Source organism: Camarhynchus parvulus, chromosome 2, assembly GCF_901933205.1.
Source record: "Camarhynchus parvulus chromosome 2, STF_HiC, whole genome shotgun sequence".
Taxonomy (NCBI): domain Eukaryota; kingdom Metazoa; phylum Chordata; class Aves; order Passeriformes; family Thraupidae; genus Camarhynchus; species Camarhynchus parvulus.
Window position 1 is genome coordinate 142,764,024 of NC_044572.1, and position 21,309 is coordinate 142,785,332.

Below are 21,309 nucleotides of genomic sequence, written 5' to 3' on the forward strand. Positions count from 1 at the left end.
TCACTATTCTGAGGGACTAGGTTCATTGCTGTCACATACAGGCTTTGTTCTGCTGGCACACTGGTATCCAGGAAATCACTCTGCTCTGACAGACTGAAAACCTGCCAGGCATTTTATCTACAGCATTTTATCTGCAGCATTTTATCTGTGTATTTTCTGGGTTATTCATTAATAGCCATACGACTTGCACATATTAACAGCAATAGACTCTGCTTTTTGCAGGTGTGAGTGGCGAAACTCAGATGATCAATTTGCTCATATGAAGAAAGCATCCTCTTAGTCATCTGGGCTATCACGTGGGATAAGCAGCAGACAATGAAATTTTTTCTGAAATTTTAACACACGGGTGACATATGCAGAGTACAGAAGTTGTTCTCAAAGCATGCAAAATTTCATTTTCTGCTAATTCCAAGAATATAGATTAGAATAAAGGTTTATTATGTAGAAATGTGAAAGGGGCCTGCATTTGCAGTATATGAAGCAAATTTCCTTCCAATTTCCTGGGAACATGACAGCTCTGACAGATCCTGATGTGTGTGTAGGGAGGACAGCACATGACTCAGTTTTGATGACTTAAAATCTCTGTCAGTCAAGGTGACAGCACCATTTAGATTTTTTTCCACATAAAGATGTCTGCTGCTATTGCTTCCAAATTCTATGGCTAAAATTGGAATTGTCTAGGTGATCTTTTCTACATCTTTCATCAATGGCAGGTGGAACTGAAAGTGAACAGAAGACTCCTGCAATCACGACTGTTCAAATCTAGGATTTGTAGCTTCCAAACTAGCAGGATATATAGGCTATATCAAGCAGAAATAACATTCAGTTTTCAGGTGAATCAGCCACATCAGCCACTCAGATACAGAAAGAAACTAGGCTTTTTTTAGTGGAAAACCATACATTTTCACATATAGACAGATTAAGATAAATATCTCGAAACATCTACTAAAGCATTAAATTATTTTGACAAATTATATTAACAGAGATCCTGCTGTTCATAACAACTTGCTATTAGACTATTGACCCATGAACATATAATTCTTCCCACAGTTTGTGCATTATAAAATAGAACAAATTATAGCTTTGTACCTCACAGTATCATTTGAATGAAAAAGGTGAGAAATGAAGCCTCGAAAATCTCATGAATGTTCAACATCTAACTGGGAAATTTGAGCTACCTCTGAGAACTGTAGAACTGTGAGGGCTGAAAACAAAAGTTTCTTTTTTTTAATTGATCTTTGTTTTGTAAAAATTGATCTTTTTGAGAAAATCAAGCGTAACAAAGAAAAATAAATATTTTTGTCTTGTCTTTTCAAATGGCTCTACAAGCAGACCATTTCTACAATTTTTGGCTATAGCCTCACTAATCCTTGCCAACTGCAAAATAGCAAAAAAAAAAAAGGTCATAGTTGATGAAATGGTATAAAACAGTTAATCACTTGGCGAGGTTAACAGTGCAATGTGCTGGCAATGTTTTCTGACTGTGGGAAATACACTTTGCCTTACCCAGGAATTCCACCTGACTCGAGTTTGTTTGCAATATCCACGTCCCATGACCAGACATCAAACTGCCACTTTCTCAGGCCCAGCACTCCACACAGAACTGATCCAGAATGAATCCCTATTCTCATGTCAATGTCATGCTTTGTTCTTGATCTGACATATCTGTTAAACAAAACACACAAAGAAAGACAAAAAATGACTTAGGAAAATATATGCCACAATTTTCCATATCATTTTAAAAAGGGTATGATGTAAAATATGATGTCAATTAGCTGCAAAGTGCAGTCTAGCCTGTAAAATGAAGAGAGAACTTTCTAAATAGCAAAGGTAGAAGTAGTGATAAAATTATTCTAAAAGCCAGGTTATCGTTAAGCACTTAATTGCATGCATGGCTCAGTGGCACTCTTCTTATTTCAATCAGACAGACAAGGAAAGATAGAGAAAAAGATGTCTGAGTGAAAATATTTCATTGGACTTATTGAGTGCTTTAGCTTGGTACATTATAAAAGGTTCAGGAACAGTACAGAACTGTTGGAACAGTATGGAACAGTCAGAAACAATGTAGACAGTTCAGAAACAGGAACTATTTTAATCAAACCTGTCTATTCTTTTATATTCTTGTGTATTTTTTCCTTATTTTCAATTTTTTAAAAAGTGTTATTTTATTGACTGTGATTTTCCAGAGTTACTTTTTGTCAAATGATTATTTTCATTAGATTTGGTCAGAACACCATTTGTTCTGTCATGACAGCCACGTGAGTTTAAAATCTGTTTTTCCATTCCATGGGGTGGTGGTGACCATTTCACCTCTCAAAAATAAACAAAATCTGAGCATATTTGTTAAGAGACTGCTTTTCTAGTTCTGTTTGTGTGACAATAACTGTTTGCACCAGAAATAGTCTTAGAGCTTGTGTTCATTAATCTTTAAATTGTGTGTTCAGGATAGGAAAAGCACATTGCTACTGCTGGTCTACAAACCTGCTGTGTGTCTGTAAAGAGCCTCATCTCTACAGTCACTTAAGTCAATAGAAGCACAGCAAGATCACACTACAGAGCAGGGAAAGAATAAACAGCTCTATTTCACTGCTCTGAAGTAAACTACCCTTGCCTCAGATGCATCAGTAATGACCTTGACAGATCCTCTGTAAAGGAGAAAAGGGTAAATTGCTTTCTGCATGCAATACTTGGGCTTTCATTGTGGCAACGGAGCACCAGCTCAGCTTGTAAGGGAAAACAAAACCAAAAAAAACAAACCAAAACCGAGGTTCTAAAATGAAAACTAGTTGCACAAAAATGTGAAAAATTGAAAATAAAGAATTCATCATTTCTCTTCCCTTCATATTAGGAAAAGTTGGAGAAAGGCAGGCAAATGATAAGTCTCAGTGCAGTAGTTTGCCTACAAGACCTGTTAATCAAATCAGGAAGCCAACATATTTCAGCTAAGAGAAAAAGGTTTAAAATACTAAATCATAAAATAATAAACAAAGAAAAAAAGGGATTTATCTATGTTCTTATACTTAAATCTTATAGTTTTAATTTACAAATTTCTTCATTGTATGCAAGCAAGAAAGCTTGAAATATCATAATTATACAAAAAATTACCAGTCCCTGGAAGATAGGATATGCTTCCTCCACATTGAAGCACTTTATGTGTTGTGAGAGCAACTAATAGAAGTGAGACCACTGAGATTTTAATCTGTTTTGGATAATTTTTACATGCTACAGAAATATCTAAACTGATACTCGTAGCTGTCAGAGGAATTATCACACAACCCCTCTCATGACTGTTTCCCCACTCTGCCTTTTCCTTCTGCTCAGACTAAGATAATTATTTCTCATTTTACATTTGACTTTCTTATCTTGAAATAAAAGATAATTGTATTTAGAGAAATAATTGAACTAAAAGCTTTTCATTGAAAAATACAATCAATAAGAAGGGCTTAAGTTTAATAAAATGTTTTAATAGACTCTATCCATTTATGTAGTCTTTCTCTATACATATATAGACACACATGCTATTTTACCAATTTAATTTCTATTTTACCAACTGTCATGTCCTGTGATGAGCAGCTGAAGGCTCTAGGTTTGTCTAGTTTAGAGAAGAGGAGGCTGAGGGGTTACCTCATTGCTCTCTAACAGCTTCCTGAGGAGGGGAAGGGGAGAAGGAGATGCTGAGCTCTTCTCCCTGGGATCCAGTGACTGAAAGTATGGGAGTAACTCAAAGCTCCATCAGTGAATGTTCAGCTTGGACATTAGGGAGCATTTCTTCACCATGACTGTGGCCAAACAGTGAAACAGGCTTCATTGATGCCCCAAGCCCATGATCAAGATGCATTCGGACAATGCCCTTAACATGCTTTAACTTTGGTGACCTTTGAATTGGCAGGCAGCTGGGCTGGATGGTCACTGTAGGCCCCTTCCAACTAAAATAGCTTTCTATTCTATTCTATTCTATTCTATTCTATTCTATTCTATTCTATTCTATTCTATTCTATTCTATTCTATTCTATTCTATTCTATTCTATTCTATTCTTTTTAAATACTGTAAATTGTGGTCTGATATTTGTATCTTATATGAGAACTAACACATACAGGTATCCCTGGAGAGACCAGGTACAAACAAAGGTGCAACTGAGCAATGTGCCCCTCTATTTCCAGAGTGGTCACTAAGGAGTCCTGGAGTTAACTTTTCCTTTGTTATAAAATGTGGAGATGGCCTGAGAAGGCTTTGGCATTCCCCATCAGCCACACAGGACTTCTGCATTTGTCCTAAACCTCACACAGCTGTGCTGTCCACACCACCTCCTGCAGTGCACTGCAGACACTAAACAAGGTCCTCTCCCCCTTGCCTTATCTGTCTCTCACAGTCTCCCAGCAACTCTTTATGTGCTGCTCAGGTGATATTTGATCTCAGCTCCTCCTCATCAGTCAGAGTGGATTTGGCCTCCTGCCTGCACCCTTTGGCTGAGGACATTCTGTTTCTTTGTCTGCTGCAGTGCTGGTGCACATGAAGGGCTCTGTCTTTGCATCCTCTCGGCATGCACAACAATGTGCTCCTGTGTGGATAGGTGGGAAAATAACTGCAGAAGGGGACTCGATTGCATGAAGTAACAGGCAGTCTGAAATATATTTAAATAGCCCTCTCCAGGACATGAATCAAAGAACAAGAGTGATCTACTCTCATTCAAATTACTTTATTATTTGCAACACAAGACTGAAAGGAGAACTACTGATAACCCATTGTGAAAACAATAGTCTACATAAAAGTTTTTGTTGTAAGATATTAAATTGAACAAAGAATAAATGGTTTACTTTATTTAAAAATTTCTCTGCAAGAGTAAAAAAATTTAAAAGTGAGGTGATTTGTTAGTGTGTAAGAAGTCATGGAGTTATTCTTTTTTATTTAAAATTGGGAGTGATGTGGGCTGAAAAAGATTTCTGAATTATGTAAAGAAGGGGACTTAATCATGGTCAAATCTAATCTCTAGCAGCCAGACTAGCACATACTTTAGGAGGTCTTGTTTACATACAGGTATAAGAAAAAACAAAGCCTGAAATAACAAAGCCCGGATCACCTTCATCAATAGTGAAAGCTCTAACATATTGAGAAAAAATAATTGTCAGAAATAATAGCATGTACTAGATAAAAAATGTAGAGAAAAAAATTAAGAGTCCATTTTGCAAAATCTCTGGTATTCCACATCTAGTTCTCTCTATTAAATTGATTCAACTGTCAATGAACCTTCTAATTAAAAAGAAAGTCTTTTCTTCAACTACTTTACAGGCTTTCTGCAGATACATTGACAAAGTGCACACACAAAGATGCATTATTGATGATCTATAAAGCAGCCCTCTGCCTCACAAGTGCTTTGATATCTTATCCAGGATGAGGTAACTGTGACTGGTGTTATTTTTGCCATTCATCTCATTTCAGTCTAGCCACAGATAAAAAATTGCAATGATTTTAATTGGATCTTGGCATTTCCTCCTGGTCAGCATTCTTTGATGGGTATTTGATTTTTATGGTGTTAACTGAAACCTTTCTTATTTGCATGAAGGTGAGCCAAAAGTCAGAAATTAGCTTTTCAGCCTTTTCTGTAGCTGTCAAAAATCTGAGTACCCTGGAATTCAGGCCCTGAAGATTGAGAGTGACACACAGGCTGCTTCTGTGCTGGCCAATTCAATTGTGCAAGGTTATGACTATGCTTTGAGATTCTTAAAACAATCCAGAATGCTTTTTCATTCTCAACAAGCCCTTTCACATCCTGTTCCAGACCATTTATAGTAGGTAATTTGAATTCAACTGTCTGGTTTTGGAAGCAAAATTACTTCAGAAGAGTGGAGTTGGCCAGTCTGTTCCACTTTTTCCCAGTGATGGCTAAAATTCTCTGGGATTGTTCAATTTATCCATCAAGACATGGTCATTATCATCCTTGTGCAGGTGAAATATGAAAGTCCATGTATTCTGGTTGAAGTAAATAAGGGTTTTAGCTGACTCTGCTGAGAGCAGAAGGATGGACAGGTGATCTCCTGTCTCTCCTACTAACTGAAATGTCCTTTAGTCATAAGGTAAAGTTAGGGAACATTTTGGTTGGACTCAACAAAATTATGGAATTTTCCTGAAGGAATTCAAATGCTTTTTGGTGCTGACATGACAGGATAGAAGATGAAGTGAGGTAAGTGATCTTTTCAGTGTGACTCTGGGAACTGTGTCATGAAGTAGATATCCATGATTTTAGAAAAGCTAGATATTAGGATTCGCTAAACTACTGAACACTTTGAATGGTACAGTGCAGGCAATGTGACCTGTGGGATGTAACACTTCATAGGTGAAATTTGTACAAGTTGAATTTACAATTTAATGTAGATATTTTCCCAAGGAGCCAATTTAAAATAGCACTAGGATGAGTTTACCTTGGATTTAGAACTGTAATTTAATGTAGGCAAAACTATTACCTGGAGAAGCTTCATATTATCACTAATATGACTTGCTCTGAGTTCAGACAGAAACTGTAACTACATGGGCAGAGTTAATACTGCTGCATTCCTCTTAAGTCAATCTGCTCTGAGAAGCAGGAAAATAATACAGTACAAGGGACCACACACAATAACATTAGAAGTTTGCTTTTTGATTTGAAAAGTATGTTATAAAAATATATATACTCATATACATATACATATAAATGTATATGCATATACACACAGTCCTATGTCATTTTTTCAACATGGCCTTGACTGTGTTTCATGGTGCATTCAAAGGAAAGAGATCACAGAAGCGCATGAACTCATTCATCTCAACCTGATTTAGTTCATATCATCATCCAACAGCAAAAACAGGGAAAAAATCGCTTCTGATGTTCTCTCCATTCAGTCAGTGGCTGAACCGGACATGTGGAGGTGACAATATGATGAAATCTCAGTGAGAAACTTATATTCAATCTTAGAACTTAAAAAGTGCTGGTTGAACTTGTGAATATGTCACAATATCCCTTTCCACCACCACACAGAAATGAAGTTAAGCCTTAGATTTGGGGTTGTGAATACATCCTCTCTTCTGTGAATCAGAGATCATTGCATCATAGGAAGAGCCTTGTAGATCATAGGAGAAAAAATCTATGGAAGGAATCCAGAACTGGATGAATGATATTATTATATAATTACTTAAACAATTTATAAATAATGGAATATGAAAACAATTTCTGTCTCTTTTACTGCCTGAGTTACTTCTGTAACAGGAAAATTGATCACTTCATGATTTTTGTTAATATTCAACAGATTATGATAAAAGCAGTTTTTTCATGCTAAAAGCAGGAAACCTGCCAGGACAGTCAGTTATCTGAAACAGCTGAGGTTTTTTTGGTTGTGTATTTTTTTGGGTTTTTTTAGTTTTCCTTTTTTTTTTCCCTCTCTCATGAATTTGCCTTAATATTAGTACTTAATTACAGACTTTTAATGAAGACAAGCTGTTATCTAATTTCTGGAGTTTAGCCTATATTGCATGCTGGGACCATTTATTCTGTCATAATAGTTACTCTTTCAGATGGCTTTTAGTGGGAAATGATCCAACAAATGAAATGACTCAGGGCTCTTTGATTCACCAAACAAATATACCAGCACAAGGGTTTGCTTGAATTTCCACTGTTATATATATTGTGCCATTTCCATCATTATAATATGCAAATGAGTCCTAGAGGAGCTGAGTCTCACACAATCTCCCTTCCCCTCTACTCCCAGTCACAGAGATTTTAGGAATAAGGACATTTGAGAAGGTGGTGTTATTCCTGACAGCCACTTAGCTGGGGTGATAATTGTTAAAATGAATTATCTGAAATGATAACTGCTAAAACTTTATCATCTCACGACTAAACATTCCACTGGAATCCCCTTTCCATCAACAGTCAGTACAGACAGGCATTGGTACAATAAAATTCAACAAAATGAGAGTTATTGCTGCACATGAAAAGATGTGAAAACCAGCCGAACAAAATAACTCCTTGTGAAGAGCTTGTCCTTTTTACTTTGATTCACATTTCCAGCTGCAGATAAACAGAATTTACAGATCTTTGGGTTTTGCAGCACAGACGGAGTACAGATTTTTTCTCTTGCCTAAATGTGGTGGAGCAAAACCACCTTACTTTGGAGTAAATATCAGATTCCATGGCATCTTCCTGTGGTTAAAAGTCACCCATCAATTGTTCTCAACAGTTAAGGGAGCAAAGAACAAGAAGACAGATTGGAATAACATTTATAGTGCTTCTTTTGTGGGATTTTTAACAAAGCATGGTGATGCAAAAAAAAACATTACAGAGAAAATAAGGATCTTGAATTATTTTGTTGAGTTCTAACCAGTTCCTTTCATCTGCAAAAAGAGGAGCCACAAGACTCAAGCTTAAAATCAAATTGTAGACTCTCAATTAATATATTAACAATTTAGCTGTATGGATACGAGCTGTATGAAAACACTCAAAAGTCCCTAGTGAGACAGTCTGTCCATGTAGATTTATTTCACATGTTGTGTAATGAATGGACCTGACATTCTTGTTCTATTCCCTTTGACCATGGAGACATCAAGGACAATAGGAGTATTCAGCCATGGTATCCTGAGATCACAGGGGTTTTTTGGGTGCTGCCTTACCAGAAGGGTTTTACTGATCAGTACAACATTACCAATATCAATGGACAGAAATGTTTGTCTGTATAACTTCAATGCAGCTCTCCAATCTGAATGATGGTTTTGCATATCTTGGGTCATCTCCCTATTATTTTTGATGTAAAAAATATTTATTTTATGAAATATTCTGATGAAGATAAAAAATGTTCTAATCATCAAAATGTCATTTCTGTAATGTTTTAAATATGGTAAAATTCTGTGGGGACCAATGTGATAAAAAACTCCCTCTTATAAAGAGGATATTTTTAAAATTTTAACTATGAGACATATATCTACTTCTTTAATTTTAATTAATGGACTGTAGATAACTCCAAATTCTCTCAGAAATGTGGGCAGAAGTATTTCTAATATTCCATGGCAGGATTGGTCCTCCCTGTGAACTGTGTGAACACACATTAAGATAAGCAACACAAGACTCTGAACAGAAAAGCCTGGGGGAAGAACCAACCTCATTGCATAGACAGAAAATCAGATACTGGGATTATCAAATAAATTGGGGGTGATCTGAATTGAAGTAGTCTGTGATGGATGACCCAAGTCCTGATGGACTTTGGTGTCACGGCTCTGACTGAGTGTAGCTGTCATTTAAGATACTAAAAATAGAGCAATATTTCTACTGGATTGCTGCCTTCAAGACCCTGTTCATTGAAAGGCACAGGATATTACAGACTTCCACATGTGTAAGGAGATGGAGAGAGATTTACTGTCTGAAGAAAAGGAGTTTACAATGGGTTGTCTGCTGGTGGTGTTACCAAGGAAATGCAAAGATTTGATGTGTGTATCCAAAAAATTTTGACAGTGCTGGTAGATTTTTTCATCTCTGTGTTTTCTAATTCATGTTTTGCTTCCACTGTGGGGATTCCAGAAGCAAAGTATTGATTACTTTATTCAACATTTAGCCTGTCATAATTGAATCCAGCCTTCTTAGATATCACTGTTGCATAATCATTATTCAGTTACATTTTCCATTAATTAATTTTAGTCAAATTCTGTCTCTATTAAGAGCTCAGTAATGCAGCTGCAGTGTGCATTAAGTGTCTGATGGATGTCATGAGACAGACCCAGATAAAAGGGGCAAAGAGGTCTAGACAAGAAGCAGACAAAGATATTGGACAGCAAAATGTCCAGGGGAAGGGGAGAATGCTCATGTTAGGAACAGTATTTTAGGGAAGACAATAGAAAAATATTTGAATATGATAAGCTCACTAATTTTTTTTTATTGATACATTGTGTCAGTAAAAACCCATACATTTCTAAAAGCTGGACAAAACCTCTCTTGGAGTACTAGATGTCAACCAATGTCATGGTAACTCATTGGACAAGCTCTACACACAGGCTGCTTAAATATGATTATTATTAATTGTAATTGAATCAAAATACAATAATCTAACAGCAACATAATTATATTTACATGATGGGAATGCATTCCTTCATTAAAATACTTCCAGTGCTTGTGAATTTAAACAAGAACCTAATTTAGCAGGTAAAATTTGGTCATCTGGAAAATCTCAGTACTTATGAGTTTGTCTATGAGCTAGTTTCCAAGCTAAAGGATAGCCAAAGCTGCCTATTTTGTGTTTATTATTGTGGTTTAATTTTGTTGAAGGGATTATAGGAAGCAATTCAGACTCCTCCTCTTCAGTCTCCTCTTGAAATTGACAACAGTACAAAGTGAGAACTGCCAAGAACTGTGAAGCCTCTCAGTTGCACACACAGCTATTGTGTTACATCTCTGAAGTAGCACAGGTTAATAAAATCATTTTAGCGACTTTTCCCACACATTACACGGACCAAAAAAGTCCTGTCCTTTTCACAGTGATAATGCTGAGATTTTTGAACCAACAGAATAATTACTTGTCTAGTGATAACATTCTCAGGTAGGAAGTTGAGAGCACTGCCAGAAACAATGAATCAGGGGGAGAAAAAGGCATTACCTGATAGTTTTGATCATGCTGAGCCCCATTTCAACACAGCAGTGTGCATGGTCCTGGCGAGGTTCTGGGAGCCCCGACACGCAGTAGTAACAATCCCCCAGGATCTTTATTCTGAGACAGTGGTGTTCCTACACACAAATGAAGCAAAGAGAAAGAAAATATTTGCAGATTTTTTCAGCATGTTAAGGCGAAAGTAAAAGTGGTTGAAAAATTACTGTTAAAAAACCAACCAACCACCCACCTTGTTTCTGGGTGTTTCCTGCTTGTCATTAGCATAATTGTGATTTATATCACTTTTGAAATAAAGTACCTTTACATTTGCAGAAAAAAAGGCTATAGTGATTTTTATTTTATTCTAATCAGAGAGGTTCTTGCTGATGGGGAGAAAGGTTTTATCAGAGCTAGGTGGAACGTAGGCCAAGGATTCAGAAATGCCAGCTGAGATAATGAATAACCCAATTTAGGCTATGTTCCTCCAGGGCATGTTTTCCTGCCCGCTTTTTACACTGGAAATAAATGAAAAATCTCTTTCCTCCCACTGAATCCCTTCCCACCTAAAGTTTCTGCAGTGGCACTCAAGTATTCCCAACAGCTATAGGAGCTGATCAAGTATCTGCATGGCAAGGATCTCAAAGAAGCTGTCCCGCATCAAGCTCATGCCGTGGAGAAATGATGTTTCTTTGGCATCCAGCTTGAGACACCCTTTACCCTAAGAGCAAAGAGTGAATTTAATTTCTAAAATACATATTAACAATATCATTAGAAACTGAAGCAGAATATTATTGTGTGATTTGATCAGTATTTTAGAAGATCCTTTTCTAGTGAGCAGAAATACCTGAGTTGCTGAATTTTTTGCAGTTCCAGACCAGCATATGAGACCAAGATTACCTGTAAATTTGCCCAGTGTATTCTGCTGATTGGGCCCTCACAGGAGGCAACCAATGCACAGGAACAGAGAACATTACAAATTGTGGCAAGAAAGTGTTTTTATGATGGAGACTCATTGAAATATTTAGTGTAGTATTAATAATCAATCAGTAAAGGCTGCAGTAACAGACCTTTAAAAAGAAAAATTTAAGTAAGATATGGGAGCAAATGTGAATGCTGGTTCTCCCAGGCATCAAGTATGGGTTGCCTTCAAAGTTTTGCTTAGGAAGAATGAAGGTTTATAGTCAGCCTCAGACCAGCCTTGCACAATCCTGGAGTGACACACAGAATTCACACACTTTTACCCAAAGCTTTTTGAGAAGCCAGCTGAAGCCTTAAGCATGCCAGTAAGGGTAAAATCTGCTCTGGGCACGTGGCCAAAGTAAGCTGATTCACCCTAAAATCTCCTTAAACCATCAGTAGGAACTGACTGTGTTTGAAGCTTTGGTTAAGTCTCCAGCTAAAACCAGTGCTTGCCTGTGGAGTGCAATGCTTTGGTATCCAAGTTTCACACAAAATTCCAGACTGAACTCAGGCTTCTAAAATGTCAAAATTCATATGTAGCTCTCCTCTTTCCTCAACCCCTTCTTTTCAGCCCCTCTGCAGACCCACACAAGAAAATTGGGAATTTTTCACATTGCTTCAAATGAAATTGTACCTAAACCCCTCCAAAACAACTTTTATTTTTAACTGTTCCCACTCAATGGAAAGAATTAGAGGTCTGATGTTACCGCATTTTCAACCTATTTTTTTAAGTATAGAGTGAAACTATGAAACATAAAAGTTAATTGACAAGTATGTAGGACTCAATGGCATAAATCAGTGCATGTCAAACATTAAGTGGGTTTCCTTAAGCGTCTCTGTGTTCCTCGTTTGGACAAAATGCAAAGAGATGAAGATATAAACCACAGTTTCTACAGTTCTTGGGCTTTTCTAAAGGGCCCATTCAAGTGATTCTTACTATAAGTGATGTTTGCTTTCACATCTAGAAAGTAAAAGGATTGTGTATAATGACATATTGGTTTGACCGAGGTGGAATAAATCAAAAGGCAGCACTTCATTCAGAGCCACTACAAATACTTTAAAATAATAACCTTATAGTAGAATGGAGGGGGGAAAAAGGAAAAGTAGTCAATGTTTAGGAAAGAAAGACTGGAATAAAAGAAGAAAGATATATCTCAAGTATTATTATATTTTAATTTTTAATTACATTTTTAATTTCCACATTTATTATACTTATGTGATGACATGGGTAACTCCTACTAAGTGAGAATTAATTTCAGCACTGTTAAGACTGCAGTCTTCAATAGGATAAGACTGTTGTTTGATTCTTAATGCCTCACTTAAACTGGCTAAAGCGCTGATTCCAGTAAATTCAGATAAGACCTATATTACCTTCCTGCATGTCTGAAATTCAGAATAAAGCAGATAACTTCAGAGGAATGCTTTTTGTAAGAATAAGAATCTTAATGCATGTCAAGATCTGGTAACGAGGGTCTGATACATGTGATAAATGTGAGTGCATATGCGTGACACAGGAAATCCATTCAACTCCTCATGAATGTTTTCTCTCCCTTGTCATGTGATGTCACCTGACTGATTTGCCAAAGCTCAGGAAGTCATCTATGGAGTGCAATACCCAAGCGGAGATGACTGTGTCAAGTGTCCCTATGCCAGGGAGCACTGGAGCCCAAGGAGAGCCAGGCAAGGCAGTCAGGGAAGCCTGGGGACAAATTCAGCTCACAGCTAAAGCTGTTGGCTGGGCTTCAGTTCAGCTGTCTGTACCTAAACTCACCATGTGTCTGTAAAACCCTGGGTATGTGAAACACCCACACAGGACTAACAAATATGACATAAGATTTATGTCCTGTGGAACATTGCAGGGGTCAGGCAAGGTGTCTCTACTGGCACAAGAAACCACAGGGAGCTTTTAAATGACTCCTTGTCTTCCTATTTTTTTTCCTGTTAATCATATTATTATGACTGCTAAATGTGATCTGTGTTACAGCCTGACTACATTCCCCTGTCATTTTTTATTCTTCCCTAATTATTCCCATCATAGTCATTTGAAAAGTAAACTATGGGCTTTTTATCACTGGAAATATTTCATCTAGAGGAAGATAATTCAACAACTCTCAAGAAGGACAGGAAGCTAATGGTATCTGCCTTTGGCAGAGGCAAACTGCCTGCTCTCCAGAGATTCCCTCAAATAACTCGCTAGCTTAATCACATCTAGAGTTTAGACTCAAAGTTTTGTCAGAATGGTTGTACAAGAGCATTAAGGTTAGACTCATGGATAATGCAGGCATCCATGCTCTAGTTTTATATCAGAGACTGAATTTTGTCAGGGCCTGCCCACTTTTCAGTGGTATAAAATGACATTAGTATCAATCAAAATTTTCCTCACGCTGTAGAGCTCAAGCCCACTTCCTAAAATCATCTCACTGCAATGGTATCTAACAGTGGCAAGTTGGTATTAAATGAAAATGAATGAAAAGTCTAAATATGTATGAAGGAACTGTAAAATGAGTAAATTATTTAAATAAGAGAAAATTGTTATACAGGAACTTTGGTACAGGAAATATTTTTCACGACAGTGTTAAATTCTTACACCATTCTGAGGCTATTATCATCTCCTCTTTAATTTATTCTATCCATCTTCCCTTTTTCATATGCAATTCTAGAAGTTGTCCTTAGGCATGTAAATGGCAGCTGATATTATACAGATATTCACATCAGTATCCATCAGTCTCACAGCCCTTTCAATACTCATTCATTAATAGCATTTATTGAGGGGATCAATTAAAATCTCAGCATGTCACAAATAGGAGCTCTTTTCTCCCCTTATTTGCAGCTTTTCATTTGCTGCAAGTGGAAGATTAAGGGGCCTGATTCTGCCAAGATCAATTTAAATCAGAATTTTTGCCTGGGGAAATTGAACAGACTCAAACACCCAACTATTTTTAATAATAATTCTAGATTAATTCAGTGGCAATTGATAAGAAACCTCTTTCCAATGCACCTAAATCCAGAGAAAAAGAAAATATGCAGATTTTTCATAAATAATTACCTTGTATGTGGTGAATGATTTATGTTTGAGCTTATTAAATATACCCCTAGTGACTGCAAAGGAAGCAAAGAAAATTGGCATAAGGTGGAGCTGCAGAAATGAGTTGCTCAAATAACAAGTTACTGAAAGACACAGTCAGAGACTTCATTAATATTTCTTGTTTCCTTGGGCTGAATTTCTGACAAGGGAAAAAAAGTGATTTTGTTTTATAAGCTATGCCACTTTTTCAATTCTGCCAGTGCTGAATTAATCATTTCACCTAGTTTTGAATGGAACCCCATAGGATAGTAAACAGACCACAGAAAATTCAAAATTTTTTGCAATTTTCATAATTTCAAGCTCAAAGTTTAGAACATTGGGGATGAAAAATTACTGCAACTGAACTACAGAACAAAGAAAAGTCATATACATAGGTCTTCTTTTAAAAGGCAGTCAGTGGGGGGAGGAAGGGACTTGGCCTTTGTGCACAATAGCTCAGTTCCTGAGACATGTGCCAAAGGTAGAGGAAACCTGGACAAACTTCATTTCTCAGCATGAATGGGGGCTAGGCCAAAGCTCTTAATCAGCAGTCTGTTTGAGGGTGGGTTGGTGGGAGAGCTCCATCCAAATTCCTTCTATTGCAGTTGTCACGTTGGAAAACAGAACTGGGACCTTGGGAGAGCCAGATGGAGGGGGGTTCTGAAGCCTGGTCATGCAGGCAAAAAAAAAAAGGACTAGATATGGTACACCGTTACAAAGATTGTTTCTAATTTTTATACACTTAAAGGGAAAAATATGGCAGTCTTTCATTTGCCTGAATACATAAGTATGGTGCTATATTAAACAATTTCCACATAGTTTAACATATCGTATCAAGAATGTTGGTTTTTTTTTTTTTTTTTAAATAACCTATAATGGAGTGGTTAGAATTTCTCTGTGCTGCCAGAAAAAAAATAAGTTTGAGGTCTCTCATGCTGCAGAAGGAATTCAGGCATGATGGTGAATGAGTTTTATAATTTATTATATCAACAACTTTGTTCCTTGACATGTTGAAGAAGAAAACTGTTATGACTGCTGGGTCTAGTGAGCAATTTGCCTTGGCAGCTAGTATTAATGAGAAGAATATGCTTTAAGTGATTTCAGGGACAGAAATCCCCATGAGAAAGCTTCAAGGTGTTTCTTTCTAGCTAAGGCAGGAACAATTCTGAATGGAAATTCTGCCCCTTAGGAGCTTCTAGAACTGAATTGCTTCAGGCACTTGGGACTGGTCAGCAACATTAGATCATGAGCCGGGGTGTGCCCAGGTGGCCAAGAGGCTGTAGCCAGGTGAGGGTCAGTCTCTTCTCCCAAGTAATAAGAGACAGGAAAAAGAAATGGCCTCCATTTGCACCAGAGGAGACTTAGATTGGATATTTGGTAAAATTTCTTCATCTAAAGGGTTGCCAAGCATTGGAACAGGCTGCTTGGGAAAGACATTGAGTTGTCAGCCCTGAAGATATTTAAAAGACATGTGGATGTGCTGCTTAGGGACATGGTTTAGTAGTGGCCCTGGAAGTGTTAGGTACATGGCTAATCTTAGAGGTCTTTTCCAGCCTTAATTATTCTATGATTCTCTTAAGAATGAGTTGGAGAATTCCCAAGAATATACTTGTGAAGCCTAATTTAACTCAAATCCCAAATTAGTCACAAAGTGGGGCTTCTTTTTGGGGGAGGTTGTATTTGAGTAATTGTTAGTTTATAAATCACTGGAAAATTTGAAAAAAAATATTTAATCTGTAATTTTCATCTGAATTTTTTCATAAAAAACCTACTATCACTTCTAAAAGTGTTTTGTGGCCTGGGGTTTATATGACTGTTTAGGTCTTTTGACGGGCTCTTTACCATCTGAAAAACTGTAAATGTAGGGAGAACATAGTAAACAAGGTTGTTCATTCATTAGTAGGAGCCAATTAATTATTGACACTGCTTGGGAGGAAAAACACCTCAGAATTAAGCACTGCAAAAAGAGGATTCACTCCATCCCTTTACTATAAATTCATAAAATGTCTTTATAATGAGCTAAATATTTTATATTCATATTCATCATCCTGAAACTCTGCTTCTTGCTACAGCACCTCAAACATAGACACATGAAAAAATTCACACCTGGCCTATGTGTTTATACAAGGTTTTTTAGGAAGTCTCTGGAATCCTGCGGGTTACATGCTTGAAGATAACTTCACCATGGAACAAAGCACTGCCAGATCAGAGCTGAAATGTGGCCTGGGACAGTAAAGAACTGCAAAGGAAGTGTCTTTATCAAGGAACAGAAAAGCCCCCAAATCCCTCCAGCCTTTCCTTCCTGATACCAACAGGTGCAGGTGTTTTACTGGGGCTCTGGGGTGATGGGTTCTTGTGGAGCCTGGTAGTCAGGTTGGTTTCCACCTCTGGAAACAGCAGTCACAAGATAGGTAATATACTGTTGAAGGAATTTTTGGCAGCTTGTCTGCAGCACCACAGGAAACAATTTAATCAAGGTTACAGGAGAAGGTTGCCCCCTTAGAAACAAAATAAACAAAACCCCCATCAGTCCTTTAATAAGCTCCTTTTCCTCTTTGTTGTATCTGAAACTGAATCTACAAAGAGTGTAGATGAATTTAGAAATATGATAATTTAAATCATGGTATTGGCTGACATCTAGCACTGCAGAGAAGGCAGAGGAAAAACAAACATCAAAAATAACTATTACTTCACCAAGGCAGGACTTTTTTTAGGCTTAAGTATCTTGCTGAATGTCATCTTATTTCCCTTCTCAAAATTTCTGCCTAAGGAAAATATTAATATTAATTGAGTTTCCATTTAGGCCTTTCAGTAGATGAAGTATATATAAGGGAATGTTTTCTCCAGTTCTATGTCAACTTATTTTTCTTCTTTTGTAAATGTTACTTTTCTCTTTAATAACTATAAATCTTTTACAAATATCACAGAGTGATTAGAAATGGGAAGTAGCTGTACATAACATATCATTACATTTTTCTTGGAAGAAATATTGAACTGAATTCTAATTTTTGTTCACAGTGTTCTGTTGTAATGATACAGATATTATGGATTTTTTGTTATTAATTATAGGCATCAATGTATGCCATAAAACTTGATGTAACTTAGGGAAGATTAAAAAAAATCAGAGACTTTTCATTAGTTCTGTATTGCTTGATAAAGCTTAATAAGAGAAAAAAGAAGCTTAGCTAAATTACATTTTTCAGTATGCTGTGAAAATGTCTTCTTTAATATTATATTATTTATATAAGATGTTCAAGCAGATCCAACAATCCTTTATATGAGATTATAATTAAATACTTTTATTTAGAAGTAAATAAGGATTTATACTTTTTTTTCCTTAAAATCTAAAAAACTGCCTCAAGCTTTCTGCAACTTGTTGCTTTGCTTTGATGGTAATTCTTAGCAAACTCCAAGGGTAACATTTTAAAGGGTTATGATAACTCTAGTTAAGCTGATTAAGAACCAGTTAAGTGATAGATCTGAAATCTAGATGTGATTGTGTAATCCTCCTTAGTGGAAGATCCTTCTAGGGAGGCCTTGAAAGGACCACTTCCCAAAAGTCCTGTGGAGGATTTACAGGCAAGTAGAAAACTATTGCTAATAACATTTACAAAAGGAATAAGACCAGTAAAATAAACAATTAACATGCAGACATGGTGGTCACAATGTGACAGCAAGACCAGAAAACCCAAAAAATAATATTTTTCAGTACAATAGTATTATCACTGTATGTTCAGAAACATGGCATTTGGACAGTGATCAAGGAAAGAGAGATTAGGAGGAATGGTGGTGATCTGCCTTCTTCACACTCATGGAGGTTAATCCAGGAACACTGTTTCCAGTGTTTTAAAAGGGATTCTCAAAACCAGGAGGTGTTCCAGAAAAGTAGTCACCAAAACTATTTGAAGGAATAAATCTTACAGAGTAAAAACCTTGTCATGAGTTTGGTCTGTTTCTTTTATCAAAAGGAAACCTGAGAAGCCCCTTGATCAAAGCACCCAGATGCATTCCCAGAGGAAGTCAGTGGCTACAAGATGGTCTTTTCTCTGGGAATGATTTGCCATAGCAAGAATCAATGGATGTAATTCAAAGTCAGTAAAAATCAGTCAAGAAAAAAAAACATACTGAATAAAACAGTGAAAGTGTTAAGGCACTGGAATATACTACCAAGATGGACCAGTATTAAAACAAGATCATCTCGTGGTGCATTCAGATGAAGACCAGGAATTTTCCCAAAAGATACACCTTTACCAGGTGTGAAAGCTTTATGCAGTATCAGATGGGCAGGTTGATAGATCCCTGTAATTCACAAGTCCTTAAAATTTAGGGTCACTCAGTGTCCATTTCCACAATTTTTCAAAGGAACGATGAAGTTCAATATAAGATTTAAACCCTTTTATTTTATGCAGCTGGTCCCCTCCATAAGGGTCCAGTATGGAGTCTTGGTTTCCTGTAAAGTCCAGAGGGAGAATTTGTGTCCTTGAATTGGACAGAAACACCAAACCCTTTCCAGTGAAGCAAGAGAAGCTCCTCTGTGTTAGGCATCTCTATTGTCAGGGCATCACACAGGTATCATGACATCCAGGTCACAGAACCCACAAATAAGGAACACAATCAAAATGTCTTTCTTTTTACTAAATTTTAATTTTTCATGATCATATAACTTTAATCTTTGCAGGCAAAATCTGTTCAATTTCTGCAGTGGTTCTTCCCTGTGCCTTCCACCTTTCAGAGGATTGTTCTAGACCAGTGGATTAGTCTAATGAATGATGTGCTAAAAAAGAAGTAAATTCCTAGACTAGGAAAGGAAATACATGAAGGATCCTAGGGTCTTGAATTTATTGACTGAGACATTCACTAGAGAGGTGATCATCCTGATAATGATGTTTTGCAGACACAGATGTTCTTTCATCCCAAATCAGAGATTTCTGGATAAGAAATTCTTGGCTATGTATAACAAATTGATATTACTCTTTCTTTAGAATAAACTCACCTACATTTTTGGGATACCTATTATTGTGTGGCATATTCAATGCTCTCCATTAAGATTTATGAATTTAGAACTGCAACAGAAAGACTTCTAGAAGGTTTAAGTGGAGATGTGTGACAAGCCACAGAGAGGGGAAAATGTCTAGGCATCTAAAGAAGCAAATTTTCAGTTCCCATAAAATAAAAAATAAAAAAACCTGACAAAACAAGAAGGAAGTTGACTTCAGGGTTAAGTAGCAAGTGAAGGAGGATTCGCTGGATTAGACTTTTAAATGTAAATGCCTTCCTTGTTCCTAACTCCTTTACTGGATACAGTCATTCTAGACAAAACCACTATTGGTTAAATATAGCTTATGGAATAGTTACAAAATATGGTTAATGATCATGAATGCTAGCCAAAATTGAAATGTGAAGCAAGGCAATAAAGAATTTTTTATACATAATCCTCATAAAATATTTCTGTGACATACATACATCCTATTTGGTGTAAAATATGGTTCTTCAATTAAAATAGCTATTTTTGTTCTAGCCATACAAGATCAGACATTACTCCTCTAAGCTTTCTAAAAAACAGAACTGAGGTAATTCTTTCACCTGGCTTTACAGGGTAGACCAGAGCTGAGAAGGGATTTTTGTTTGCAAAGCAGATATTGTAGGTTGCATTTACTAATTTGCCACTGCCCAGGCAATGGGTTATGGCATCACTCTGTACAACAGAAAACACATTGCTATTTGAGGTAAAAATAGCTGAATTGAAAGAAATTTCAACAATTATGGAAGACTTGCTTTTCTTGACCTTTATGTGTAAGATGAGAGAAAACCACAAAGATCTTACTCTGATACCCTGCAATATGTGTACAAATACCCCATCACCCTAATTCAGAAATGTATAAAAGCCAGTGAGGGATGCAAATCTCTACATCAGGCTGAGCCACTTTGGGTTTCCTTTGTAGTAAATAGATAGCATGGTCTATGATATTCAGTGCAAGTAGCATTTTCCAATAGTATGTACCTACATTTGGCTGGAAAAATGAAAAAATAAACTCCATGAAATGTACTTCATTGCCTCCACTTAGAAGCCTTATTAGTCAGCTCAGATATTGACGCCTAAAGATATCCATATTAAATTACATTTTGACCAAAGAAACATGAAAAAAATATACAAGCTTGCAAAATTGAGCATATTCCACTTGTATTTTTGTGCTTCACCTTTTTTTCTGATCTGTGCTAATTAAGGAGCAACTAATTTTCCTGATGTAATAATTTCCTCTGCTGTGTTTAATTAATTTCATTGTTGAGTTAGATGGAATCCAGCCTAAAGACTGTAATACCTACTATTAACTAACTACTGCAATGACTGTGAGAATTGATTAGATGACCTTAGATGAATATGCCTTGTAACATTCCTCACTTTGCAGAAGAAATATAGCTAGGGTCTTAAAAAACAAATTTCCAGCAAAAATCCAAAATATGAAGCTTCCTTAGAAACTGTGGTAGGTGGTCTCCCTTCGTACTATTCTCTGTCCAGCACTACAGAAACCTAATGTTCTGATGACAACCTCTGCTTTCACTTGCTATCAGAACTCATCATTTTTCATAGAACTTTGTCAGTGTCTTCCAATCTCAATTGCTATATAAAATCCCTGTGGGGAGAATCTGGATATATATTGTTCAAATTGATCAGAGGGTATTTCCCA

At 36.7% G+C, this 21,309-nt stretch overlaps 1 protein-coding gene across 2 annotated transcripts in view; it reads right to left on the minus strand.

Annotated features, from left to right (window-relative positions):
• The window catches only part of ADCY8 (adenylate cyclase 8), a 116,516-nt gene that overhangs the window by 44,275 nt on the left and 50,932 nt on the right, over positions 1 to 21,309 (minus strand). For both annotated transcript variants that reach the window (XM_030971180.1, XM_030971179.1), the window contains exons 5-6: positions 10,609 to 10,736; positions 1,507 to 1,665 (exon numbers count right to left, since the gene is read on the minus strand). In XM_030971180.1, coding sequence (XP_030827040.1) covers positions 1,507 to 1,665; positions 10,609 to 10,736 — 287 coding nt within the window. The remainder of the gene's footprint in view (positions 1 to 1,506; positions 1,666 to 10,608; positions 10,737 to 21,309) is intronic.